The 27,902-nt window shown below is 46.1% G+C and overlaps 4 protein-coding genes across 4 annotated transcripts in view; 3 read left to right on the top strand and 1 right to left on the bottom strand.

Annotated features, from left to right (window-relative positions):
• LOC126852472 (matrilysin-like) overlaps window positions 1–20,371 on the top strand; it is a 57,438-nt gene extending 37,067 nt beyond the window's left edge. The window contains exon 2 of the mRNA XM_050597312.1: window positions 18,922–20,371. Coding sequence (XP_050453269.1) covers window positions 18,922–19,690 — 769 coding nt within the window. The 3' untranslated portion in view covers window positions 19,691–20,371. The remainder of the gene's footprint in view (window positions 1–18,921) is intronic.
• On the bottom strand, window positions 17,524–18,278 carry LOC126852300 (uncharacterized). The gene is made up of 2 exons (XM_050596964.1): window positions 17,669–18,278; window positions 17,524–17,588 (listed from the first exon to the last, which is right to left on the bottom strand). The coding sequence occupies exon 1, from the start codon at window positions 18,057–18,059 to the stop codon at window positions 17,673–17,675; it is 387 nt and encodes a 128-aa protein (XP_050452921.1). The 5' UTR covers window positions 18,060–18,278; the 3' UTR covers window positions 17,524–17,588; window positions 17,669–17,672.
• LOC126852469 (uncharacterized) lies at window positions 20,365–21,397 on the top strand (the record flags this gene model as incomplete). Its single annotated transcript, XM_050597309.1, has 1 exon — window positions 20,365–21,397. A coding segment is annotated over one exon (690 nt), but the record flags the coding sequence as incomplete, so codon positions are not given.
• Window positions 21,398–22,449: 1,052 nt separating this feature from the next.
• LOC126852468 (uncharacterized) lies at window positions 22,450–24,971 on the top strand. Its single transcript, XM_050597308.1, has 2 exons — window positions 22,450–23,836; window positions 23,887–24,971. The coding sequence occupies exons 1-2, from the start codon at window positions 22,450–22,452 to the stop codon at window positions 24,969–24,971; spliced, it is 2,472 nt and encodes an 823-aa protein (XP_050453265.1).
• Window positions 24,972–27,902: the final 2,931 nt, after the last annotated feature.

Here is a 27,902-nt window from a genome sequence, read left to right as displayed (position 1 = left end):
GCCAACAACTACGGCTTACAACTGTATGATGAAAAAAATCGAACTTAGTAAAAAAAATCCTTTCGATGCGATGGTAAGTCTGTGCGCAATTTTAGAATCTTTTGAGGCTCTTCTTTTTTTTCCCAAGATCTCCGAACTTTATAAAGCCCAATAATCATCATTCAAATCTGATCATCAAATCTCAATAACAACACATGGCGGGTCTTAGCATCCAACTTGCGCCACTTTTTTGCGTTCTCCGCTTCAGTTGGCCTTTTCTCAATGCCGAGCGCAATATCTAACAATTCCAAGGATTCGAGAACTTATTCTACATCGAATTTCCATTTCTATTAATTTAATTCAGTGAGATTTGGCAAGGCCCTGCTTGTGCGATCCACATTCATGTTTCTTTCCACGTAAATCCAATTTACAATTTAATTGCTTTCAGATTTATCGCGATTATAATCTGATCCACAATTATTTACTTGATCAACAACTACATGCTAAACTCATAACCTGAGAATTTTTATTGTGATTATAAATTAAGAAAATAGATGAGATTAAAGACCGGTGATCTTAAGGAATTTAGTGTGGCTAAAAGAAAAAAGTCGCTGTGCGTTATTTTAGTTCATCCACTTTTATCGAAAATATATAAATCTTTTATGTAACTGCCGCAAGAACAATAAAATAAATTTTTTATTGTAAAATTATTTTTTTACTATCGAAACAAAAATTTATCTAGTTATAGCAGCGCGTAGCAAGTTTTTTTCCAATATGCTAAATCTGATAAAACCATCAGTTTTTAATGATATTTCGTTGGTGTTTTTTAATAATAAGTAATAAACTAAAACAATCGTAGAAATTAAATAATTTGTGTAATTATCTTTGATTTAAAACGGTTGGCAAATTCTTCAATTATCTCCGAGTCCATCGGAGTCATTTGAGTCACGAAAATTTATCCTAACGGCTTTTAATAATATTATTATTTTTAATAATATTGTTAGTGGTAAAGACAATGCAAATACATGAGTAAGAAAAGATTAGATGAGAAACTTGTTATTAATTAAAGTATCGATGAAAGACAGTCATGACGGAAAAAACTATCATGGCAAGACTCTTTAGCAATTCACAATGCCAACATGAGGCGATCTTGTGAATTAAAAATGAGAAACGCTAAATTTAACAAAGATGGTGTAAGGGATTTAACAATATAATATATTTAACAATAATCCAAATATTCTACAATTCAAAAAGGCCTATCGATATTTATTGATTCGCCATAAATAGTAAGAATTTAAAAACGACAATTGCCTATTTAATAATATCGAAATTTTGCACATCATATCTCAGTCAAAGAATTTCAAAAGCTCCATAGGAGATCCACAAAAATTAAATGAATTATACCTTCCGATGATTATACAAAAAATCTATTCGAATACATATATTGTTAATACATAATTGTAATTAATTATATTTCAGGTATAACTTACACTTATATTAAAACTATCAAATTCGAAATTTGCAAAAATCAATTACTCGGTAATGACATGCCGGCTTTTTTATCGGCTATTAAAAATCGTGGATCTAATACTAAATTATGTATGCTCAATTTGCAAAATATCAGAAAAAAACAATGAAATAAAATATTTCTATCAACTTTTACAAATATTAAAAATATCTTAATGAATGAAATTTTCAGCCAGATAAACTATTCATTTTGTAATAAAACGATAGATTAGCACGTATTTACATTTACGTAATTACACAGCACTAAATAAACTATTCTTATATAATATATAAATACATAATGGAATTATACATTAACATTTAATTGTTTTACGAAACAAAGAAAATGTTTAAATAAAAAAAAATATTCGAAATAAATTGGCAAAAATTATTTTATTCAATCATCAATAATATGTCATTGTTAACATTTTCATTTTCGTAGCTTTGTATAACGATGTTTGTCCAATGCATAATTAGCAACATGTTATTTATATTAACATTATTTAAAAAATTGAAAAGAAATTACGCTTTATTCCTTTCTAGTATCTTGATAATTGATTATTTAACTATTTATATTCATCGTTCCTTTATAATAAAACTTGCCTATCAAGAGTCATTAATATTTCCTTATTTATTTATTTACAGATTTAGTTATTTATAGTTTCTTGATGGTTTGCTGCTGAGTCTCTGAGGTTTTCTTATTTATTAATTAAATCATTTATCATTTCTTTATCTACTTTTTATTCTATTTTTTAATTTTCTCTTCTCGTTCATAGGTCATTTTTCTACATAATTTCTTTTTCATTTATTAGCATGTCACAACAATTGAATGTTACGTCCCGTAGACTTCACGAACTTTTACTAAAAATTTCTTTTATTGATATATAAGTTATTACGCCCGCAGATTCCACGATTATTTTCTTTCACCGAAAATACGTTAATAATATAAAAAATTTTCGCCAGAAATAATAAGGAGGAGAAATCTGGCAAGCGAGACTAATTCTCTGAAGTAATATTAGAAAATCAATCATACAGCGGATCCATAAATTTTAACGTTACAATCCACTCTGAAGGGTTTGAAAATTTTAAAACAAAAGATAAAAGACAGTCGAACGCTAAAAATCTAAAACCATACGGATGCAAATGACAAACAGACAGCGAGATATTCAAACTCAAGTCCGGATATCAGACCCAAGAACTCTAAACAAAAAATAGAGCGAGGTAATGAACCACAGATGATCAGCAGCCGAAAACTCGCGACATTTGACACCACGTGCTCGCTTGCCAGACCACCCTCTTATGTTATCTGTTTGACATAAATTTTAAGGCAAGTAATAAAATGTCAAATTAGCTGATTATAGCGAACTGTCCAATGGATACGACGCGATTTGTAAAACAAAAGCCCTCACCCTTACTCGACAGCAACTACTCTCCATTGGTCGAAACTCAGTCTTATAAATAAAAGTTTACACCAATACCTACGGCTTAAAAATTAAAAGGAACGCCCTAGGAAATCGGAGGCCGTGAATAGAAATTCGTTAAATTATATTGACAAATCAATAGAGAGAAGGAGCAAAGGACTTAATAGGCGTCAGCAAAGTCAACGCGACACATTCTCTGACGTTCTTTTTCCGTAAAGGTTTATCTATCTCTTGATAGTCCAGTTTTACCATCGCATCTCACAGTCAGTGTATTTCGAGTTTTAATTTTAAAATTTTTTATCCAAGAGCATCTTTGCTTTTTTTTATAAAAACTTTACTTTATAAGAAACTATCTAATAATAAAGATTATGCTAAGTGACTGCAACCTCCATCCAACGAGCCGACGAGCCAAGATCTACCGCCAAAGCATATTCTGTTGGTCAAATTCAATGCACTCTACAAATAGTAAGTGATTAAATTTTTCCGATCAATTATTCCAAAATAATTCTTGGGTAATTCATTTCAACAACTCGTATTTCAATTTTAGTTACTCTTATATCTGGCTATTTTTCCCATATTACTTTCGAATTACTACATTAACAATATTAACGAATTACTTGTGCCTCGCGGGAAGGCACTGGAATTTTGGAATTTCGCCATCAAAGGCCTAGGAGCCGAGGACCGGATCGGGGAGCCAGTTTATTGGAAAAACTATATTTTTACGTTTGAATAAATCAGTTTTATTTTTCTATATTGAGTCGCTTTCTTTTGTCGATCGTTCCCCTTCACAGATGTGCGTATCATGGAATAGGGTTACGTCGGCGCGAATCGGATATTGCGGTCACGGTCGCAAGATCAGATATGGCTTCGTTCGTGTTATAATTCATGTCACAACTAGACTTGAGTTAAGTTGATCGCGGTAACTGTTCGATATCAAGCGGTGATAATGACTGCCCGATAATTGATAGTGATGACTGCCCGCCACGTATTCGCGGTGGTATCTTTTTATTGTCTCATGTTTGATTGATTTTTGGAGGGGATCTCTTAGCGACATGACCATATATGGTTGTGTCGCTCGAATCGTTAGGTCGAAATGCAAATTGAGACCGTTCGATCGAAATTCCTTGCATTTCCGGGTGGTTCGATCCTTTTCGCAATCGCTTAGCCTCGGCGCGTGGCTTGCTTTGTCAGCATTTTGTGTAGCGCTGGAAACGTTATACGCCTTTCGCAATATCTCGCTAACTTGTGTTAAGAAATATCTCTTTAAGCTGTTTAATATTAATAATAATTCGGTTATAGCTATTTGGGCTATAAAATCCCTCCCCCGTTGAAAAAGGAAAACGGGGGTATAACGTTTTTCTTACAATTGTTATACCCTTTCTTATTCTAATGATTACAATCATTTCCCGTTTATAATGTTTGATATAATCGTTTCTTATTATCTAAAATCGTGTGCTTAGATACGCTTTAATATCGGTCTTGGAAATCCATAAGATATACGTGGTTCTTCCTTGCATATCTTTACCGATGGTTGCTTTATTTTTTTTTGTTTTTTATAATTGTGTATGTTACAATCGCTATTATAATTATTGTTATTAGTCCGCTCGTTGCTATTGGATAAACAAATTGTTTTTGAGCAGAGAATTTGTTCGTTATCTTGTGCATTATTGCTTAATTTTTCTAATTCAGTTTTTAATTTTATTAATTCCGCTCGGTGTTCTGTCACGTCTTTTAAAGTATTGTTGTCATGTGTCCTTTTTTCGTCTTGTAGGAGCGTAATATTTGACTCTGGTAAATAGGTTTCTATATTTACTTCGTACACGATTTTTGTCGATTGAATCGTCATGTCTGGCGTTGTCAATTTACATTTTCCTCTTAATAAAATTTTTCTTGTATTTTTAATAATTTTGCGTTCGGTTTGCTTATCGCATTGTATTTTTATTTAGTCTGCGTTAGTTGCGTATAGCCAAGTTGTTGCTGTTGTAGTCTAGTCCAAATCGCGTTTATTGAGTTAATTGTTTTTGTTTTGCAATTGTGTTGTTGTGACTGTGTATACAATTGTATCTCGCACGGCGCGTTCCGACTCGTGCGATAAATCGGTATCGCATTTTCGCATGTATACTTAGTGTTTCGTTTTATACAATTTTTTAAGTTTTTTTCCGTTACTCTAAGATAGGTTAGTTTTTCCTTATCTACGGCAATTATATTATTATTTATTTGTGTTATAAAATGTGTTATTATGTGTAGATACGGGAAGTGTAATTACTTTTATAATGTCGTAACTTGGTTGTGTAATTAACGGAAATTTTAGTATAGTATAAACATTTCTTTTATCGTAAAACGCGCTTATTGTAGTTATTGTTCTTCTATTGCTAACCAATCTTCGGCGTGTATTTTAAAGGAGAAGTACAGCCCTTGTTGCAATTGTTGCGTCGCTTCTTTTAGACTTGTAATAATTGCTTCTATTGGCATTAATTTCGGGTGCATTGTTCCTTTTCGTGTGTACGTTAGATATTCAATTATATTTTTCGCGTCGCGTATGAGTTCTGTAATAACTGCGGTAATTATTATGAAATGTTCGTTTATTTCGGCGCGTTCCGTATATACTGTAACCCGTTGTTGCAGAAGTTTTTCGTTCCGATTTATTATATCTTCTGTCTTTTCAATGTGTGCTATAGTATTATTTAATATTTTTATTTAGTTTTTAGCTACGTGTTGTATTATTTGTTGCCTATTTTCTAATAGATCTAATTGTTCATTGATACGTTCTTCGTCATTCGCGTCCATCGTTCCGAATAATGAGTTTTCGAGCCTATTCCGTCTATCAGTCCTCTACGTCGGTTAGTCGATGGTTTATAGATTGTTTGAATTTGTGTCATTATATTTTTAAGATATCTGGCTTTCCTTTTTGCTATTATATCGAGCGTACTACATGCATTCCGATGGTAGTGATTTTGTAATCGCATGGTGTCGCACATTTTTTCGGTTTCTTTTAAATAGTTAGATATTTGTTCATTCATTCTATTGTTTAATGTGGTTAGGTTCAATTTAATTACTAACTTCCATGTTTCCTTAATAAAATATAGTTCTCCGATTTTTTCAAAGTATAGGCCCGGATTGTGTTGGAATTCTTGAATTTCGCATGATGAATTTATTTCATCAGACTCCGTGAGATCTTTGGATTGTTGGTTATTCCAGCTGACGAAAGTAGGTAATCTAGGCCGCTTCTAGCCCACTTTGCTCTTAAGAAACGCTGAAAGAGTAAGAGAGATGGGTATATAAAAAAGTAAGATAGAAAAATATCTCGGAGATGAGGAGATGGCACGGCGATAGCAGAGGCGGGGTACGTATGGCGAGAGAGGCGTGGGACGGGGGGGGGTTTTGCGCGTGCCGTTGCAGGCGAGGGGAGGAGGAGGGGCGAGGGGGGTTTGGTTTCGAAGGACGATTCGCGGTTTGCTTATCGGCGCCGCTTCGAGCGCGTCGTTTATTAATAGGCGTCGAATGCTTTTATATAATAATCTTTATTTAGGATAAAACGTGAGTCGAAGGACGATTCGCGGTTTGCTTATCGGCGCGGCTTAGAGCGCGATGCGTCTAATTAGAGGGCGATGCGTCGATCGCGGTTTTACGGGCGCAGAAGCGAAGATAATCGTCTCGTTCGATCTCTCTCGTCGTTCGGCGGTAAGGAGAGCGTCCGGCGACGGAGTTATCCGGTTAACCGAAATGCGCTTTTTTTCATTGTTCTCGTCGTTATAAAAGGATGTCGCTATCGCGAGATATTAGTTCGTTCCGAGATATTTTTCCGGAGCGTTGCGATGAGACGCGTACCTGGCGCTTTGACGAGATTAGCCGGAAAAGTGATTAATACTCATATTAATAGTATCGATGATATTCGCGTTTTAGAAATTCCGATTTGTTTGAAGGAGGATTTACGTAAAAATTATATAGAAGATGTAACGATTTACCCTTCCCGACGCCACGGATCGGCTCGCCGGTTCCAGGATTCGGGAGAAGGAAGAGACTCGAGCTCGCAAATTACACACTCGATTTGGTCAACAAATAATAAAGATTTATTCGTGCAAACATATGGTACAATAGAATTGGCCGTTACGCTTAGGACGCGCGAATACAATTTGGGCACGCAGCCCGGGTTTTTAATGCTAGAATATGGCGGACTTAACTGAGGGAGTAAACAACCGAGATCGGCCTATACTAACAGAAACGGTAAAATTAATATAAGAGGAATCGTCACATGAAATAAGAGAATGGGATCGGCTACAAAAATCGGGGCGGCCGCGTCGAATCCGTACTCTTAACGGCGAACCCGTGCCAGGACGTGACGTCCGGATCCGAGGAGTTGCACTGCTCGGCGGTCTATCCTGAAAAGGACTAGGGACCCACCGGCGCGCTAGGCGACTTATCCTGAAAAGGACTGAGCGCCGGAGATGCTGTTCCTGGCGTCACGAGCGGGCACCGGCTCTCTACTTAATATAGACGGCTTAGGGACTACGCGTGGTATATACAAGAGACGCGGGCGCGGAGTCAATCGGACGGAGCTTAAGGCTCCCGGTCGCGGACCACCGATGGTCGTTGCACGGTGCGCGAAGACGTCGGTATCGCGAGGAGGCGACGAAGAGAGCACTCTTCGTCGCGGACAACGCCGGTCGTCGAGAGCACTCGACAGGGTACGAGAGCACTCGTCCCCCGTACCGGAGGTAGTTGGTGTGAGGGAGAGCACTCCCTCGCACCGACAGGACTGGACGCCGAGAGCACTCGGCCGAAGACGAGAGCACTCGTCTCCTGGACCAGGTCGAAGGAACGGGATAAGGATCGGTCAACTGGAGTCTCAGAAAGCGCTCTGAGGCTTCGAGTGTCCCGAGGATCGGGACCAGGACTGGTGCCGAGAGCCGTGTCGAGCCGGCTTATATACCCGGCCGGCTTCCCTTACTTAGGCTCGCGCCGCCCTAGTGGGGGATCGCATGGCCCAGCGGCGACTCATACGATGGGCTCGCCGCCTCGCAACGGCGCGGCTATATGAAAATTTGTGGGGCGCTAAGCGCCGGCCTCTTCTGCGGACGGGTGGACGGTCCGCGAGGCTCTCGTAACGACACAGGTCATTACAAAGACTGTTTATATTGCGAGGAGGAGATCGATTTCGCGGAGGAACTCGTACGAGAGGCGAACGAGACGCGGTTCGACGAACTCTTCGCGGACGTCGGAGCCGATCTCTATCTGCTTTATCGTAAGTGGAAGTGTTGGTACGGTGTTCCGGATTTTTCGCGGGAGAGGAATCACGTCGTGCATTGTTATTATCAGTTCGGTTGCTTGTTCGATAATGTGATATATCGAGGAGGAGGAGAGATATTGCGCGGATTGCGCGCACCGACCGAGTTACGTTAGAAGCGTATCGACGCACGTGACGGAGGTGACGGTCGGTGAGGTGGTGCGAGGGAGTTATCTCATTGACGAGATTTTCGATGTATCGAGACACTGATGCAGCTGCGAGACGAGAGCTTTGTTTTATATCGAGAAATTCGAGGAGGGGGAAACGTGGTTCGTCTGTAGGAAGATTTTGCGCGCATTGAGAAATGATTGATGGATCGAGGAATCGCGAAAAATTCTCTCGAAACGCCGAGGTATACGCCGAACGCTTTGACGAGGCTAGCCGGAAGAGCGATTAACGCTCGAATTAAGAGTATCGAGGATATACGGACGTTGAGAGTACCGATCCATTTGAGCGAAGAATTGCACGGTAATTACAAAAGGGATCGTTTAAGCCGTGGAAGAGAAATCGGCTTTACGGAGAAGCTCGTGCGAGAGGCGAGTAACGCGCGGTTCGACGAACCCTTCGCGGACGTCGGAGCGGATCGCTATCTGCTTTATCGCAACTGGAAGCCGCGTTACGGCGTTCCGAATTTTGTGCGGGAGATTAATCACGTCGTGCATTGCTATTATCGATTCGGTTGTTTGTTCGACAATGGAACATACGTCGAGGAGGAGGAGAGATATTGCGAGGATTGCGCGGGCCGTCCGAGCTACGTCAGAAGCGTATCGACGCACGTGAGCGAGATAGCGATCAGCGAGGTGGTGCGGTCGAGCTGTCTCATCGACGAGATTTTCAACGTGTCGAGTCACTAGTGCAGCGGTTGCGATACGAGAGCCTTGTTTTACATCGAGGAGTACGACGAGGAGGATACGTGGTTTATTAGTAAAAAGATTTAACCCATTTGCATCAAAGCGCGGAATAATCCGCGGGTCGCGACAGTCGACTATCACCATGCGCGGAATATTCCGCGAGCATTATGTATTGACCATTTTAAAGAATTTCACGAACGTTAATTTATTTTAATTAAAATAAGTTTATTTTATTTATAAAAAATATTTGTTTTTCCTTTTGTGTAAAAAAATGTAATATAACACTGTGTATCAATCGTTTAAAAAGTATATTCTTAATAAATTCGATGAATTTTTATCATGAATTATCATCGATAATTTCGGTGCCCGTTACTACACATACGATCGACCGCGCGTGGTGATACGCGTCAGTCGTTTGTTGAACGTCGCTGATGTTTCAATGCGGAGGCTTAAGTAGAGCGATGATGCAAATGGGTTAACGACGAAGAACGAATCTAGAGATAACGAAGGAGTGCGAGATATTTTTAAAGACGAAATACGTATCGAGCGCTTTAACGAGACTAGCCGAAAGAGTGGTCGATGTTCGAATTAATAGTATCGAGGGTATACAAATGTCGATAATACGCAATTTATTAGTAAAAGTTTTATATCGAGGAATGGAAGAAAAGGATATTCTCGATAGCGCGCAAAGCGTCGCGACGGCGGACGAGTATCTCGCGTGGGCGCGACGGTGCGACGAGCGTCTCGAGTCTCTGAGAGCGAGATGTCGAGGAAGATCCACCGGGACGATCAATTCCCTGATCGCTCGAATCGTCCGATTGACGGGCGCGAGGGACGATCTGCGTCGGCGTTTCGAGCGTTCGGGAGGCGGCGGCGAGAGGATTCTCGTGGTCCGAGATCGAGACGGCTTTCGCTAGGCGCGTTTTAACCGGCGCCGTTGTTAATCTCGATTACATCGAACCCTCGCGGTTTCTTGAGGACGCCGGAGACACGGTGCTCGATCGAGTGCGCGACGCTATGGGCAGATGCGGCAGCGTCAAGGTCAATACCGCGTTCAATGGCGAGTTTGTCTCGGGCGACAAGATCGCCGTTAAGACTGTCGCTACGAAGAATCCTCCGCTTCTACCCACGTCCGATTTACGAGAGTGGTACGAGAATCACGTGATCGACGCGATTCTAGCTTCGCTGGAGGAGTTTCAGGAGCGCGATAGCGGATGGGCGCTGTCGCGAATACTGAATTTAACGGTGAACGTGAACAGATATAATCCTATGCGCGCGGGATGTTACGTCGAGATACCGCGAAAGATTAAACTGAAAAAAGCGGTAATTAATGTGAGATCTGCGGACGACGCGTGTTTCGCGTGGTCGGTGGTCGCCGCTCTGTACCCGGTCGAAAGGAACGCGGAGAGAAGTTCGCGGTACCCTCATTATACCACTGTGTTGAATCTGGAGGATGTCGAGTTTCCCATGAGTTTAAACGGAATTGCTAAGTTCGAGCGACTCAACGATATATCCATCAACGTGTATACCGTTCGGGATAAGAGGGATAAGGGAGGGGACATCGTTCCTCTGCGTCTCACCGTTAGCAAGAGAGAGAGACACGTCAATCTGTTGTATCTTAGCGATACGACGCGACGAGATAACGCGACGCACTTCGCGTGGATCAAGAATCTGTCTCGTCTCGTCGGGTCGCAATTGAGCGCCCGAGGACACAGGCGCATATATGCGATCGGTGAGTACTAACTAGAAAAATTTGTTAATTCGTTAATAATACGTTCTGTGTAATAATTAACATCGTTTCGTAGATGCATGCACTATTTTCGAACGAGCGACAAGTTGTCGGCTCACAGCGAGGACTGCAAGAGAATGAACGAGTGCGCTATCGTTCTACCGACCGAGGAGGACAAGTCGTTAAATTTTAGCAATTACGAGAGAAAGGAGCGAGTTCCATTTGTGGTGTATGCGCCGACTTAGAATGCGTGCTGGAGAGGGAAAAGGAGAGGAGAACGCCGAACGCGTCGATCGTTCAGCGTCATAAGGCTCACAGCGTGGGATATTACGCGCGGTGCGCGTTCGACGACGCTAGATCTATGTACAGGATGTATCATGGCGAGAGTTGCGTATCGTGGTTTGTTCGAGAATTGCGAGATTTAGTTTTTCGCGCGAGGGATATTCTGAACACGGTCGCGCCTATGGCGCCTCTCACGGCGGACGAGCGGGAGAGCTTTCCAGCAGACTTATCAACGCGTTCGTCTTACCGCAATTAGAGGGACCGCAAATGACGCAACAAATAGCGTTCGGCAGAAGAGGGCCGTGTCTGCGCGCCTCCGCGTCGTTCGCCGTTCGCGCTCTACCGTCCAGATTCGTCACTTTTATCGCGATCGGCTGCCGCACGAAGCGCATCTTCGTCGATAGTCGCGCGTGCGCGATGCACTCGCGAAGCGAGACGGGGCTCTTCTATTTATATACGAATCGATCGTCGCGGATCGCGCAGTAGCGAGTCGCGCGCGGTCGATCGGGATGTTCATCCTATTACTAGACAGCGACGATATCCTCGAACTTACCGCCGAGCAGTTGCGGTTTATCCCGAAGACGATCCTGCTGCGACACTTCGGTCGCTACGTGGATCGAGTGTGGGAGAGATTGCCCGAACATATAAGAGCGGATCCGGAGATACGGCGCTATCGTAGATGCCTGGAACACTACAATCGTCCCTGGCAACGAACGCACATCGACGGACCGGCGCCGCTCGTTAAAGATTGCTGCGAATGCAACTCTCGAGGCGGAACGGCGATATAACCGGCGATATCGGTGGCGCGGGTTTATTGAACAGAGCGATAGACGCGCTACCCTTCGAGCTACACATACCGGGTTATCAATTTTGCGGGCCGGGCACTCGTCTCGCGAAGAGACTCGCGCGAGGCGATCGAGGCGTCAATCCGTTGGATGCGGCCTGCCGCGAGCACGACATCGCGTACTCGCGAAGCGGCGACCTCGCCGATCGACACGTCGCCGATCGAGCGCTCGCCGAGAGAGCGCGCGAGCGCGTCGCGGCGAGCGACGCGACCTTGAGCGAAAGAGCCGCCGTGACGGCCATATGGGCGACTATGAGAACGAAGACGAAGTTCGGAATGGGTGCGAGAGTCAAGAGAAAGAAGAGCGGGAGGAGGAGGACGATCGCCGCGAGAAAACGAACGCTTCCCGCGGCGAAACGCGGCGGCTTCTTACCCCTGTTGCCGTTACTGGGAGTTCTCGGTTCTTTGGCTGGAGGAGCGGCGGGAATCGCGAGAGCGGTGAACGATGGCAAGGCGACGCGACGGCGATTGGAGGAGCTGCAGCGCCACAATCGCGCGATGGAAGGTCGCGGTTTGTACCTCGCGCCTTACAAACGTGGAAGCGGTGCGTCCTCAACGAGAAGAAGAAGAATCGTTAAAAAAAAACTTCGCGCGAAACGCTAGGGAATCTCCCATCCGTCGGTGCGACGACGGACGAACAGTTGAATCGCGCCGCGATATTCTCGCGCGTGCCTCATTTCAGGGGCGTGTTTATGCGCGACGCTCTTCCGACGAGAGCGCGCCGTAATGAGAGCGGTATCGTTAATTTGGACGACTCGCCGGGCACTCATTGGGTGGCGTACGCGAAGAGGGGCAACGATGCGATCTATTACGACAGTTTCGGCAATCTTCGTCCGCCGCGCGAACTCGAACGTTATCTCGGACGCGACGCGTCTATTCGATACAATCGTAACTCTCAACAGACGAGCGATCAGAGCATTTGCGGCCAATTGTGCCTGAGATTTCTCCGAGAGGTCGACTGGAAAAATTTTCGGCCGTAACCGTCCGCCAATCATGTCGCTGACTCTCACGCTATCCGGACGAAGCAGCGTTCTCACGGCGAGCTATTTTCCGCCTCTAGATCTGAACGATGGCGATTACGAGTTAGGTCTCACTAATTTCGAGACTTACAACACGATACCGAATGTAAATTTCACGAACAATAAATTTTACTTCGACGATAACGACGAGGTTATCGCGATTCCCGTTGGATCTTACGAGTTAAACGCTATAGACGCGTATCTGAGAGCGGCGATTCGTCGCAAACGGCAAACGAGGAAGCGGGAGCGAGACGAGAGCGAGAAGGAGCGAGACGAGAGCGAGACGGAGCGAAAACGGAGCGAGGAGAAATCGGAGACGAGAGACGAGAACGACGATTATATGTACGACGTCGACGACCCCGATGACGATCTCTTCGACGACGAGAAGGGCGAGAAGAGCGAACGCATTATAACGCTTCGCGGAAACGATAACACTATGAGAAGCGAGATCAAATGCGCGTATTGGATAAATTTTACTAAACCCGATAATATCGGTTCGCTTTTAGGCTTCTCGTCTCGCATACTACAACCGAATAAATGGTACGCTTCCGATAAACCGGTAAATATTATGGCCGTTAACGTTATTCGCGTAGAATGCAACGTCACGACAGGGGCGTATCACAATGACAAATCCGCGCACACCATACACGAGTTCGCGCCGAACGTTCCGCCCGGATATAAAGTGTCGGAGATCCCCGCGCGAATCATTTACCTCCCGATCATCGCGCGGACCGTTACCGATATAACCGTGCGCGTCGTCGACCAGGACGGAAAGTCGATCGATTTTCGAGGGGAGGAGATAACTATTCGTCTGCACGTTCGACGAAGAAGATAGAGAGAGAGACGCGCGATGCTCGTCGTGAACGAGTCGAACGCGAGAAACGTCGTCGCCGTAGCGTCGCCCCTAGACGCGAAGAGAAAAAGGGAGAAGAAAGGCGGAAGATTAACCGTCGCTAACGCGACCTTTTCGCTCCTTGGGTTTCGTCGTCCCGAGAGCGACTGTGTAGAATCGAAATGAGCGACATCTTGAGCATCGCCGGAGAACCGATCTTCGACGATCGCATCGTCAAAATCGAAACTCACACGTACAATCCTTACGCCAATACCACGTTTGAATACAGCGACGAGATACGAATTCCCATACAACAGCAGGATTTGTACACGTTACCGTGCGAGAGTTTCCTCTACGTCGAGGGTAGACTCGAGTCGAAGGGATCGTCGGACGCGGAGGGGGAGAGTTCGATGAGACTAGTGAACAATTGCGTCGCGTTTATGTTCGAGGAGATTCGCTACGAGCTCGATGGAGTGGAGATCGATCGAAACAGAAACGTCGGGATAACGAGCACGATTAAAAATTACGCATCGCTGACGGTCGAGAGAAGCAGCATATTGCAGAACGCCGGATGGGACTTCGCGGCGAGGAGTCGTTCGGTCGACGATTTTAACTTCTGCGTACCTCTTAGCGTGTTGCTAGGTTTCTGCGAAGATTACAAGCGCGTCGTGATTAACGCGCGACACGAACTCATCTTAATACGAGCGCGCAACGATCACAATTGTCTCGTATCGCTCGAATCGTACGAACCTAAGATTCTTCTACTGAAGATACAATGGCGAATGCCTCATGTAGTGTTAAACGATATTAATAAATTAGCGCTATTGCGTACATTAGATAGCGGAAGATACCTGAGCGTCACTTTTCGCTCGTGGGATCTCTACGAGTTTCCGCTTTTGCAGAGCACGATCACTCATGGGCGGTTAAAGCGGCTACGCAGCTCGAGCAACCACGATACGTTATCTTCGCGCTGCAATCCGGAAGGAAGAACGTTCTGCCTCAGGATTCCTCTATATTCGACGATTGCAAACTAACTAACGTCAAACTGTATCTTAATTCGGATTTTTATCCCTACGACGATATGAATCTGAATTTCGAGAAGAGTAAAATTGTCGTGCTATACGACATATATTCGAAGTTTCGAAAAACGTACTACGGACGCGATAAAGACGAGGCGCTCTTTCTATCTAGTCAATCTAGTCAATCTAGTCAAATTTAAAACGTTCGGTCCGATAGTAGTCATCGATTGTTCTCGGCAGAACGAATCGATCAAGAGCGCCACCGTGGACGTTTGTATAGAGTTCGATTGCAAACAAAACGTTCCCTCTAATACCACAGCCTACTGTCTTATCATTCACGATCGTGTGGTCGAGTACAATCCGCTCACCAACGTCGTGCGCAGAATCGTGTAGAATAATCTAGTTATAGCTATAAATAAAAAATATAGAGGGAGAACGAAACGCTTAAAAAAAGGAAATCTAAAGAAGCGAACATTTTAACCTCGACTCGCGACGACGATGGACTCGCCGATCTTCGTCGACCTTCAAGGTTTTATCGTCGGCGAAAAATTCGTCGCGAAGGAGATAGCCGTGCTAAGAAACGGCGCGGAATTAACGCACCACATTTTCCGCGCGCCGATGTCGTGGGACTCGTTAACGAAGGCGGAGAAGACGCGAGCTTGTTGGTTGACCGCCAATCACCATCAACCAAAGTGGAACGACGGACACATCGATTACGGATCGGCGAGGAGACTCGTTCGAGACGCTATCTGCCGCGGGACTAGTCCCGATTTCGCGACTCGTATATACGTTAAGGGACATGAGAAGAAAAAGTGGCTCGCCGAGATTCTGGGAAACATCGCCGAGGATCGCGACGTCACCGCGGAGACCATCGACGCCGATTACGAGGATATCGGCCGACTGGAAACTCTGGACGTTTCGCGGGCTCTTCGCTGCGGATATCACGCGAAGAATTGCGCGTTGGAGAATGTGTGTAAATTGCGCGATTGGTGTTTGCAGCGACGCGATGATTTGAGCAATGTGTAATATATAATTATTAATCATTTATATTATTAATCATTTATATTATTAATCATTTATATTATTAATCATTTATATTATTAATCATTTATATTATTAATCATTTATATTATTAATCATTTATATTATTAATCATTTATATTATTAATCATTTATATTATTAATCATTTATATTATTAATCATTTATATAATATATCGTATTATAAACCATATAATATATCGTATTATAAACCACATTTTATATTGCGTTATATCGTATTATAAACCACATTTTATATATTGCGTTACATCGTATTATAAATCGTATTATAAACTACATTTTATATGTCACGTCAAAATGTATTCGTTATATTTAAATATACGTATCAATGACATAATAACGACAATTTCCGTATCCCCTCTCCATTCTCACGTAGCGAGACGGTTTTCTCGACGAGGAGAAGCGTGTACTTTATATCCCGAATATTTTACATCCTAAATATTTTTATATATTAAATATCTTATACTCTTCGCGCATCGCGCGATAAAGATATATTCGCGAGAGGTACGATTTATTCGCGCCGTCGAGCGAACGAAGTCCCATCGCTCTTATCGCGACCGCAACCTCGCGATAGGAGCGAGGCGCGAGAGAAGGACGGAGCGGACACTTTAGACGCGCCGCGTGCTCTAAATACTTTAAACGCTCCGCGAACGAATTCTCCTCGCTTATCGCGACCGCGATAACGGCGAGACCGATTAAGAAAGGATAGTCGTGGGAAGAGAAGAGGAGAGAGAGAATCGACGAGTCTTTAAACAGCGAACGATTTTATTTAAAATATAAGAGTATAGAATATATAGATGCGCAAAATATATAGATGCGCAAAATATATAGATGTACAAAATATAAGAGTATAGAATATATAGATGCGCAAAATATATAAATGTACAAAATATACGAGCGCGCGAATTACACCGCTCTACGCGTTCTCGACGCTGCTCGACGATCCGGTTCTCTCGTCTCGCGATCGTTTCGACGGGGATCCGGTTTCTTCGTCCCGCGATCGTTTCGGCGCGGGTCCGTCGTCCTCGTGGCCGCGATCGCTGCAATCGCGCAGCGCCGCGCGAACCCTCGTGGCATGCCCGGTTATCTTTCTCGTCTTTTCGACGAGTTCGAAGATCGCCTCTCGCGCGCTCTTCATACAGTCCTCTATCCTGTTTCTAAAAAATAATTAGAAATAATTAAAAATAATAAAAGATACGCGTCTTCGCGCGTCGAACACTCACATCGTCCTCAAGATCTCGTCGCTTCCCTCTATTCGAAACTCGACCCGAAAGGAGTCGGGACTCTTTCAATATACCCTCCGTTTCCTCCTTTAAATCGGTCGCCACATCTTGTAAAACGCACGCCTTAAGAGCTATTAAATCGCCGTTAATCGTGACGTACTCGCACGATTTAATCATACGATTTACGAGATCCATCGTTTCGCGCTACTTCGCGAATCGAGACGCTTTGGCGCTCTCAAAGGCAACCGCACATCTTATAAGGATCAACGCGCGGATATCGCGGTACGACTCGAACCGCATCTTCCTTTTTTTATTAGGATAACGACGTTAAAAATAAAACAGCGCGAAGATAAAGGGACAAAGAAGACTTGAGAATCCTCTAAAGATCCGTCGAATCGTCGTAGGAGGAAGCTTTAAAAGCGAACGATAAAAAAGATCGCACTCGATATAATTTTCAATTTTATTTATTGCGGATTCGATACACATCTCGCTCGTATCGCGGAACGTGCTCGTTCGACGAGCGCGAGGATCCGCCTCTCTGAAAATCGAAAGACGATCGTTATTAGAGAATTAATTTTCGCGCGTATGAAATATAAGCGCGACTCGCGCGATACTCACGACGTCACTCCTCCTCGCCGCTCCTCGGCGATTCGCGGGCTACTCCGTTCGCGCGTTCCGCTCGAGTCACCGCGATCCTCGTCTTCCTCATGAAGTTGGAGAACGTCGCCTTCGCGGATCTGAAGGAGTCGTCGATCTCCGCGATCTCCCTCAACGCTTCCGCGTCGAGCGGTCCCCTCGCTCGCTTCTCCTCCAGCGAACGATTGTAATCCGACAGCAGTCTCTCGGCGTTATCCACGACAACGTTCATCTCCAACAGTCTGTTCAGCATACTAGCGTCGAACGATTCGTCGTCTCGTTCGCTCCTAGGCGAACGACAGTGCCTCACGAGCGCCTCCCGCGCGGCCTTCACGGACTCCTCGATCCTCCTCATCTGCTCGATCAGATCCATATCGAGTATCTATTAACCTCGCGCGCGAAACCACTTCTCGATGTTTCTCGAAGCGATCGCTCTTCTTATAAAGATCGACGCGCGGACGTCGCGGCCGCATCTTCCTTCCGGGATAATCGCTAACTGCGACCGTTCCTCGTTTAACCCTCAATATCCTCTTTCGCGGATAAAAATAGAAATCGCGAGGACGGAGAGACTCGAGGATCCCTCGAAAAAGGCGTATCCCGGATACCCCGACCTTCGCCGCCGTCGGAGGAAACTTCCCCCCCTCGAGCGAATCGTCGACGCATCCGCGTCCGTTCTTCTCTCCTTTCTCGCTCTAATATACCCCTTCCACCTCGTATCAAATTCGACGAGGACAAAGATAGACGTTTCCTCCGAGGCGCGAATCAATCGCGTCCGGTATCTCGCGTCCGGTATCTCGTGTCCGATACCTCGCGCCTCTCTCGATCCGCGCGATGGCCGCGAAGACGGCTCTTCTCGTTCTAGCGACGACGCTCGTCGCCGCGACGCCGGTCGACCCGGAGAAGATGGAGGCGCTCCGCTTTTTGCGAGCGTACGGTTTTCTGAGGGACAACGGGGGATCGCTATCGTCTGCGAACGCGACGTCTCTGCGTCGCGCGCTGTCGCTGTTTCAAGAATATTATCAATTACCTGGTAATGGAGCGTTAAACATCGATACGCTCAATCTCATGCGCAAACCGCGATGTGGTCTAGCGAACATACCCGATCGCGCGTACAGCCCGTTCGCGAGAAAGTGGCCGAAGATGCGCCTAACGTGGAATTTTCAAGTGGCTAGCGAGGAACTCTTACGAACGATCGAAGCGGCGTTCGCGCTATGAGCGACGAGTTCGTCGTTAAGGTTCGCGCGCGACTCGCTACGTCCCGATATATTGATATCGTATCGAACGGGCGCTCACACCTACGCGAACGTCGAAAACGGCGACGTCTGTCCGGCGGTCTTCGAAGGTCCAGGCGGGGCCCTCGCTCACGCGTTCTTCCCCACCGGAGCGGCCGATTTCTCCTCGGAGGTGCACGTCGACGACGAGGAGCCGTGGTATGTGCGCCTGAACAAGAATCCCTCCGACAAGTATCATCTGCTGCTAACGCTAACTCACGAGATCGGCCACGCCTTAGGTCTGCAGCACAGCATGCGCAACGACTCGGTCATGTTTCCGTATATACCCGACAACGAGCTTCAATATCCGGTTAAATTAAGCGTAGAGGACACCCTCGCTATACAAAATTTGTACGGATCTCGCGACGACGGAGATCGCCCCGCGATTCCCGCGATCACCGCGGCGCCCGTCACCACCGTAGCGCCCGCGACGACCGACGTCGCACCGACCGATCCGTCGCGCGACGATCTCTGCGCCTTGCGGCGCATAGACGCGGCCTTAATAATGAATCGACGTTTGTACATAGCCGACCGACGCAACGTTAGGTCAATCGATCTAACCGAGAAACGCTACGGTAGGCCCATGACGATAACGGAAAACGCGACGTTTCTCCCGAAAAACTTCACGCGTCTGTTCGCCGCGTATCGAAGACCCTCGGGCGATCTCGCGCTATTCGCGGGCGATAAGATCTATCTCGCGGAATATCCCAGTTTTAGATCGAAACCGGGTTGACCTAAATCCCTTCACAGTATCGGATTTCCCCGAGACGCTAAGATCAACGCCGCGATAAACACGCACTCGGGACGAACCTACGCTATCTACGACGACGACAGAGTAGCGGAGATCGACGAATGTCGCATGACGGTCGTTAAGCACGTTCCGTTAAAAGACGTATTTCCCGAAATACCATCCACGATAAAGTCGGCCCTCCGATACACCGACAGTAATCTGTACTTCTTCGCTAAACATCAATTCTACGCGTTCAACGAATTCTCGAACATCGTGACCTCGGCGGGTCCCTTCGACCTTCGCGTTCTCGGCGTCGAATGCCCCACGAACGGGTTACTGCGGCAATTGCGGGATCTTCTCAGCCGCGTCTATCGCCTCGACGTCGCGACCGATAGATCCGACGAGGACGACGATAGCGACTTCCCGCAAACTCTTTAAGAATAGAGTACAAAGGCGCGAAAAAGAAGGGGCGATTTCGACTCGAATATATAAAGGCCGTTCCGCCGTTAAGCGTCTCATTACCAACGACGAAGTTCGCGAACGAAACATTGAACGAAGATGTACGGGACGATGGGACCGCCGCCGCAGCAACACTCCTTCGAGGATCGATCGAGACTCGCCGATCGAAACCGCAAGGATAACGCCGGATATTCTAAGAAAGCTCGAACAGATAACGTGTAAGGGTATCGAAAGTAACAACGCTCGAACTAACGTCCTTTATCGCTCTTATCGCTTCCGTCCCTAATTATTCGCGTTTACTTTTTAAGCTAGATCGCGATCGGACACCGAGAAACTGCGCGAACGACGCGATCGCGCGACCTCTCAGAATCTTGGGAAGACGCTACTCATTAACGAAAACAGGATATAAACATCTGGAAATCTGCATTAACGTCAGTCGACCCTTGTTCGTGAAAATCGTTCTCGGAGATAATCACGGCAAGGAGATCTCGCTAACGCCGAACGCGTGGAAGGAGCTGCTCGATCTACGATCCACGCTCGCGTCGTACTTTCAATCCAACGAGCGCGACGAGACTCGTTCCCCGGCGCCGATATACATCGGTCAATTGACGCTTCGATTCGGCAGACTGAACAATCTCCGAATTCTCCGTCTCGAGACGCCCAAGACTCGACTGGCTATGTCGAGAAACACCGTTCTATACATATTGCATCTAGAACATTGGGTCAATTGCCTCGTTACGTCCTTGAACTGCTTGACCACCTACACCGACAATAAGCTGGCTCGTTTCCTCGATGTCGCGGCGAGCGTTCGCGACCCCGCTCTCGTTCCCGCGACGATACGCGACAGCGAGAGCTTCGACCGCGACGAACTGATAGACTGCGAGCTACAGACTCTGTTCTTCGGATAATCGTGATACGTCTGTCCACGCGCTCGCACCTTCGTTACTAAATAAGCCTTTGTACCATTATTATATCGCAAAAATTAAATACGCCTTTGTACCATTATTATATCGCAAAAATTAAATACGCCTTTGTACCATTATTATATCGCAAAAATTAAATACGCCTTTGTACCATTATTACACCGCATAAACCAAACATGCCTCTGTATCGTTAACGCATCGCGAAGAAATAAAGACTCTCTTTATTCGATCTCTCGATCTCTCGATCTCTCGATCGCCCTTGTCTACGCGTCGTCCCGTTCCTCCGCCCGACCTTCTCTCCGAATCGCGCGCTCTAAGCCGCGCCGATACCGAAACCGCGAGCTCGTCCTCCACGCGCGTCCTTGCGAGCTCTAACCGCGAACTCGTTCTCCCCCGTTTCCCCCATCGCCCCTGTCAACGCTCCGACGCCTCTCCAACCAACCTCCTCGCGAAACATATTCTCCCCGTAACTCTCCAACCGCGACTCAACCGACGCCGCGACGCCCGCCAACTCGTTCTCCCGCTCCCCGCTCGCCGGAAGTAACGTTTCCTCTAATAAATCGCGCGCTCTAAGCCGCGCCGATACCGAAACCGCGAACTCGTCCTCCACGCGCGTCCTCGCGCGCAGCTCCAATAATACGAGAATTCTAACCCAGATCCTCTCAGGGAGGTGCGGGCCCAGGGGAAGCCGCGCGGCAAACCCACCAGCGCGCTCCACCCCGCGCACTCCCATACCCGTCTCACCCTACCTACTCCCCCTGCTTTCCCCCGTGCCGACGCTTCCCTTCTGAGATATCTTTCTATCTCCCTTTTTTATATGGCTGTCACTCTCACTCTTACTACCGCGTTTAAAACAAACTGAGTTAGAATCGGCCTATCCTATCTACTCGCGTGGTCGGTGGTTGCCGCTTTATATCCGGTCGAAAAGCACGCGGACAGAAGCTCGCGGTATCCTCACTATACAGCGGTGTTAAATTTGGAGGATGTCGAATTTCCTATGAATTTGAACGGAATCGCTAGATTCGAGCGTCTCAACGATATATCTATCAACGTATATACTATTCGAGATAAGAAGAATAAGAAGAGAGATATCGTTCCTCTGCGCCTCGCCGATCGCAAGAGGGAGAGACACGTTAATTTGTTGTATCTTAACGACGCGAAGCGGCAAGATAAAGCGACGCATTTCGCGTGGATCACGAATCTGTCCCGTCTCGTCGGCTCGCAATTGAGCGCTCGGCGACACAAGGCGCATATATGCGATCGATGAGTACGAACAATTGTTTAATAACGTGTTCTATATAATAAATATCGTTTCGCAGATGCATGCACTATTTTCGAACGAGCGACAAGTTATCGGCTCACAGCGAAATTTGCGAGAAAATGAACGAGTGCGCTATCCTTCTTCCGACCGAAGAGGACAAGTGGTTAAATTTCAACAATTACGTGAGGAAGGAGCGAGTTCCGTTCGTGGTATACGCTGATCTGGAATGCGTGCTGGAGAGGAAGGAGGAGAGGAAAACGCCGAACACGTCCATCGTTCAGCATCATAAGGCTCACAGCGTGGGATATTACGCGCGATGCGCGTTCGATGACGCTAGATCGATGTACAGATCGTATCGCGGCGACGACTGCGTATCGTGGTTCGTTCGGGAACTGCGAGATCTAGCGTTTCGCGCAAGAGACTTTCTGAACACCATCGCGCCTATGACGCCTCTCACGGCGAACGAGCAGGAGAGATTCTTTAGCGCGACGAGCTGTCACGTGTGCGAGAAACCGTTCGAGTCGAAGGACGTTCGCGTCCGCGATCACTGTCATTCGACCGGACGGTACAGAGGTCTCGCGCATTTTAGTTGCAATCTAAATTATAAGAAAACTTACATCATTCCTATTTTCTTTCACAATTTATCGGGCTACGACGCGCATTTTATCATTAGAGACGTGTCTAACGCCTTTCCCGGAAGCGTCGAGCTGTTGCCGTTAACTAAGGAAACGTACGTCTCCTTTTCGAAGAGCGTCGACGAAGCGTTAGACGAAGAGGGAAAGTTCGCGCGCGGAAAACACGTGAAGTTGCGTTTCGTGGATTCTTTTAAATTTCTTAGCGCAAGTCTCGAAAAATTGGCGTCTTATCTCGATAAGAGCGAATTGAAGATCGCGCGGTCGGAATTTCCCGATCTCGACGACGCCGATTTCGAGCTTCTTACGCGAAAAGGCGTATTTCCGTACAAGTACGTCAACGATATCGATAAGTTGCGCGAGACTCGTCTGCCGCCGCGCGAGGCGTTTCGTAGTTCGCTAACCGGCGATACCGTATCCGGTAGCGATTATGAGCGCGCGATAAAAGTCTGGGAGCGATTTCGCGTTCGGACGCTAGGTGAATATAGCGATTTGTATTTAAAAACCGACGTTCTTCTATTAGCCGATATTTTCGAAAATTTTCGCGACGCGTGTATGAAGAGCTACGGTTTAGATCCCGCGCATTATTACACGTTACCCGGATATACGTGGGACGCTATGTTAAAGTATACGGGAATTCGATTCGAGCTTTTAACCGATATCGATATGGTGATGTTCGTGGAACGCGGAATACGCGGCGGACTGAGTCAGTGTTCCAATAGATACGCGCGCGTTAATAACAAATATTTACAATCGTATAATCCCTCGGAACCATCGTCGTATCTTATGTACTTCGACGTGAATAATTTATACGGATGGGCGATGTGTCAATCGTTGCCTTACGAGGATTTTCAATGGGTCAAGGACGTTTCGAGTATCGATTTAATGTCCGTAATGCCAATTCGCCTACTGGTTATATTATAGAAGTCGACCTCGCGTATCCGTCCAATCTTCACGACTCTCACGCCGACTTGCCGTTTTGCCCGACGCGCGATAAGCCGCCCGGAAAACGGCAGGACAAACTTCTCGCCACGCTGTACGATAAGCATCGTTACGTAACGCACTATCGTAACTTGCAACAATGCGTTAAACACGGATTACGAGTTACGAAAATACATAGAATATTACAATTCGCGCAATCTTCGTGGTTGCGTGAATACATCGAACTGAATACGCGATTGCGAATTAACGCTAAAAATGAATTCGAGAAAAATCTGTACAAATTAATGAACAACGCCGTGTTCGGTAAAACTATGGAGAACGTGCGTAATCACTCGGACGTTCGACTAGTGACTCGGTGGGACGGGCGATACGGCGCGGAAGCGATGATGGCTAAACCCAACTTTCATAGTAGAAGCGTTTTCGCGGAGAATTTAATGGCCGTAGAATTGCGCAAATTGGAAGTTAAATTTTACAAACCGATTTACGTAGGAATGTGTATCCTCGATATATCGAAGATTCGTTTGTACGAATTTCATTACGAGTATATGTTATCGTTGTATCGAGATAAGTGCGAAATAATGTACACCGACACGGACAGTCTTATCTATCGCGTCGAGTGCGAAGACGTGTACGAGGATATGAAACGCGATATCGATAGATTCGACACGAGCGATTACGCGACGGACAATGCGTACGGTATGCCTCTCGTTAATAAGAAAGTACCGGGTTTAATGAAAGACGAAAATAATGGCGCAATTATGACGGAATTTGTCGGACTTAAAGCGAAAATGTACGCGCTACGAATAGACGGTAGAGACGAAACGAAGAAGATTAAAGGCGTGAAGAGCGCCGTTGTCGCGAGAACGATAACCTTCGACGATTACACGCGTTGCCTGCGACGAGATATCGAGATGACGCGCGAACAGTCGTGCTTAAGATCGAAGTTACACGAGGTATACACGATATCGGAGTCGAAGATCGCGCTTAGTCCGTACGACGACAAGCGGTACGTCGTACCCGGAACGACGAACACTCTACCGTGGGGGCATTATAAAATACCGTTGTAATAATCTTTATTTTTAGTTAATAGAATTTTATTGCAATGTAATAAATATATAACGTATAATAAAATACAATTATTTTATTAATAAACTATTTAAAATAAATACATTTTTATAATACAGTCGCTTTGTTTATCCATGAATTGTGCGTTTCGTCCATTCCTAACCATTTTACGTAAACCTCGTCACCCCTTCGACGTAGCACCTTCTCCATTAGATAAACGTCGGGATCGGAGACGCGCAGCAACTCGTGTTCATAGAATCTTCCGGCGATCGGCTCATCGCGCGAATCCTTCAATAGATACGTCACGGGATTAGTCCGTTGCACCTTGGTTATTCGAAATATCTCGGTGGTCCAATTGGGCGTGAAACCTTTCTCGAAGATCGTCTTAAATTTGCTAACGCGTACCGGATCGTTCAGCTTAAATTTAGCGGGAACGGCTATCTTTACATTGCTGTACACCGTGTTTAAAAGTTTATCGGCGATCGCGGGAGTCATGTCGACGGGCCTCATATCGATAGTGCGATGCTTTCGCGCGTTGTACTCTTTCACGAGACGGGGTAGCGCGTCGATCCACTTGTACGTTCCGTTTAACGTGAAATATTTCCACATGGAGTTCTTAAGCGTGCGATTGAATCTCTCGACGATCGACGCCTTCATCTCCGAGTACGTCGAGTAATGATTCATCCCGTGCTTCTCTGCGAACTTTCGCATCTCGGCATTGTAGAATTCTTTTCCTTTATCGGTCTGCAGATTTTTCGGACACCATTTAGATTCTCGCGTTATCTTAGATAACGCTCGAGCGACCTCGCCGGCGCTCTTGGTCTTGAGCGGTACGACCCACGCGTATTTGCTTAACGCGTCGATAACGGTGAGTATGTAGTTGTGGCCTTTGTTGAGTCTCGCGTAAGGACGCATCTCGACCACATCCGCCTGCCACAGATCGTCGTATCCGCGACGCGACGACGCGGGAAGTTTCTTTTCGCGGGCGCGTGCAACTCCTCCACCAGTCTTCGTTTTTCGACGCTCATTCTATCCTTATCGAAGCGACATCTTTTTACGATCTCAAAGGAGCCTTTATCAAAACTGGCGAATTCGGACTCGTTTTATTAGAGATTGAGCTCGCGGTTTCCTCTAAATCTTTTATGCGTTTTTCCAACTCGTTCGATTCTTTCGTTAATCGCGACGCTAACTCCTCCAATCTTTTTATCTTCTCTGCGGAATTCGTCGCGATCTGTGTTTTCTCGTTTAGTTCCTGTACCGTTTTATTAAGTTTTGCATTTATCTTGTCAATATGTGATTCATTTCTCGAAATGTCTCCCCTCGCGGCATCTGCTCGTGCGTCTAAATATTTTTCGGTCTTATTTATTTGCGCGGAATTTTTCAGGATGTCGCTTCGTTTGCCGGAATTTTCGCTGTTTTTTCAAAGAGTCGACGCTCGTCTGGATCTTCGAAACGGAGCTCTCCGCGACGTTCAATCGTTTGCTTAAAACGTTTTCGAGCTGAGCTAACCTCGTGAGATCGATTGGAAAAATTTTCGGTCGTAATATCGGATCGTTCGTCGGAGAACAATTCGCTCGCCGATCATGTCGCTGACCCTCACGCTATCCGGACGAAGCAGCAACCTCACGGCGAGTTATTTTCCGCCTCTGGATCTAAGCGATGGCGATTACGAGTTAGGTCTCACTACTTTCGAAACCTACAACACGATACCGAATGTAAATTCCACGAACAATACATTTTACTTCGACGATAACGATGAGGTTATCGCGATTCCCGTCGGATCTTACGAGTTAGACGCTATAAACGCGTATCTAAAAGCCGCGATTCGTCGAAAACGGCCGACGAAAAAAGAGGTTAGAAAGCGAGACGAGAGCGAGGAACCGAAAACGAGAAGCGAGGACGACAATTACATATACAACGTCGACGACCACGACGACGATGTTTTCGACGACGAGAACGGCGAGAGGAGCGAACGCACCATAGCGCTTCGCGGAAACGATAACACCATGAGAAGCGAGATCAAGTGCGCGTATCGCGTAAATTTTACTAAACCCGATAATATCGGTTCGTTACTAGGTTTCTCGTCTCGTGTACTACAACCGAACAGATGGTACGCTTCCGATAAACCGGTAAATATTATGGCCGTTAACGTTATTCGCGTAGAGTGCAACGTCACGACAGGAGCGTATCACAACGACAAATCCGCGCACACTATACACGAGTTCGCGCCGAACGTTCCGCCCGGATATAAATTGTCTGAGATTCCCGCGCGAATCATTTACCTCCTGATCATCGCGCGAATCATAACTGATATAACCGTGCGCGTCGTGGATCAGAACGGAAAGTCGATCGACTTTCGAGGCGAGGAGATAACGATTCGTCTACACGAGCAACGAAGAAGATAGACGGACGCGCGCGATGCTCGTCGTGAACAAATCGAACGCGAGAAGCGCGCCCATCGTAACCGTAGCATCGTCCCTAGACGCGAAGAGAAGAAAAGGAAAGAGAAGCGGGAAATTAACCGTCGCCAACGCGACCTTTTTGCGCTCCTTGGGTTTCGTCGTTCCGAAAACTGCTTACGCGTAAGAGCGAAATGAGCGACATCTTGAGTATCACCGGAGAACCAATCTTCGACGATCGCATCGTCAAGATCGAGACTCATACGTACAATTCTTACGCTAATACCACATTTGAAAATAGCGACGAGATACGAATTCCTATACAACAACAAGATCTGTACACCTTACCCTGCGAGAGTTTCCTCTACATCGAGGGCAGACTTGAGTTGAAGAAACCATCGGACGCGGAGAGCGAAAGCTCGACGAGACTGGTAAACAATTGCGCCGCGTTCATGTTCGAGGAGATTCGCTACGAGCTCGATGGGGTAGAGATCGATCGAAGCAGAAACGTCGGGATAACAAGCACGATCAAAA

This window comes from Cataglyphis hispanica, chromosome 10 (assembly GCF_021464435.1).
Source record: "Cataglyphis hispanica isolate Lineage 1 chromosome 10, ULB_Chis1_1.0, whole genome shotgun sequence".
Classification (NCBI taxonomy): domain Eukaryota; kingdom Metazoa; phylum Arthropoda; class Insecta; order Hymenoptera; family Formicidae; genus Cataglyphis; species Cataglyphis hispanica.
The sequence above is the reverse complement of the archived record's forward strand: the minus strand, read 5'-3'. Positions and strand labels throughout refer to the sequence as shown.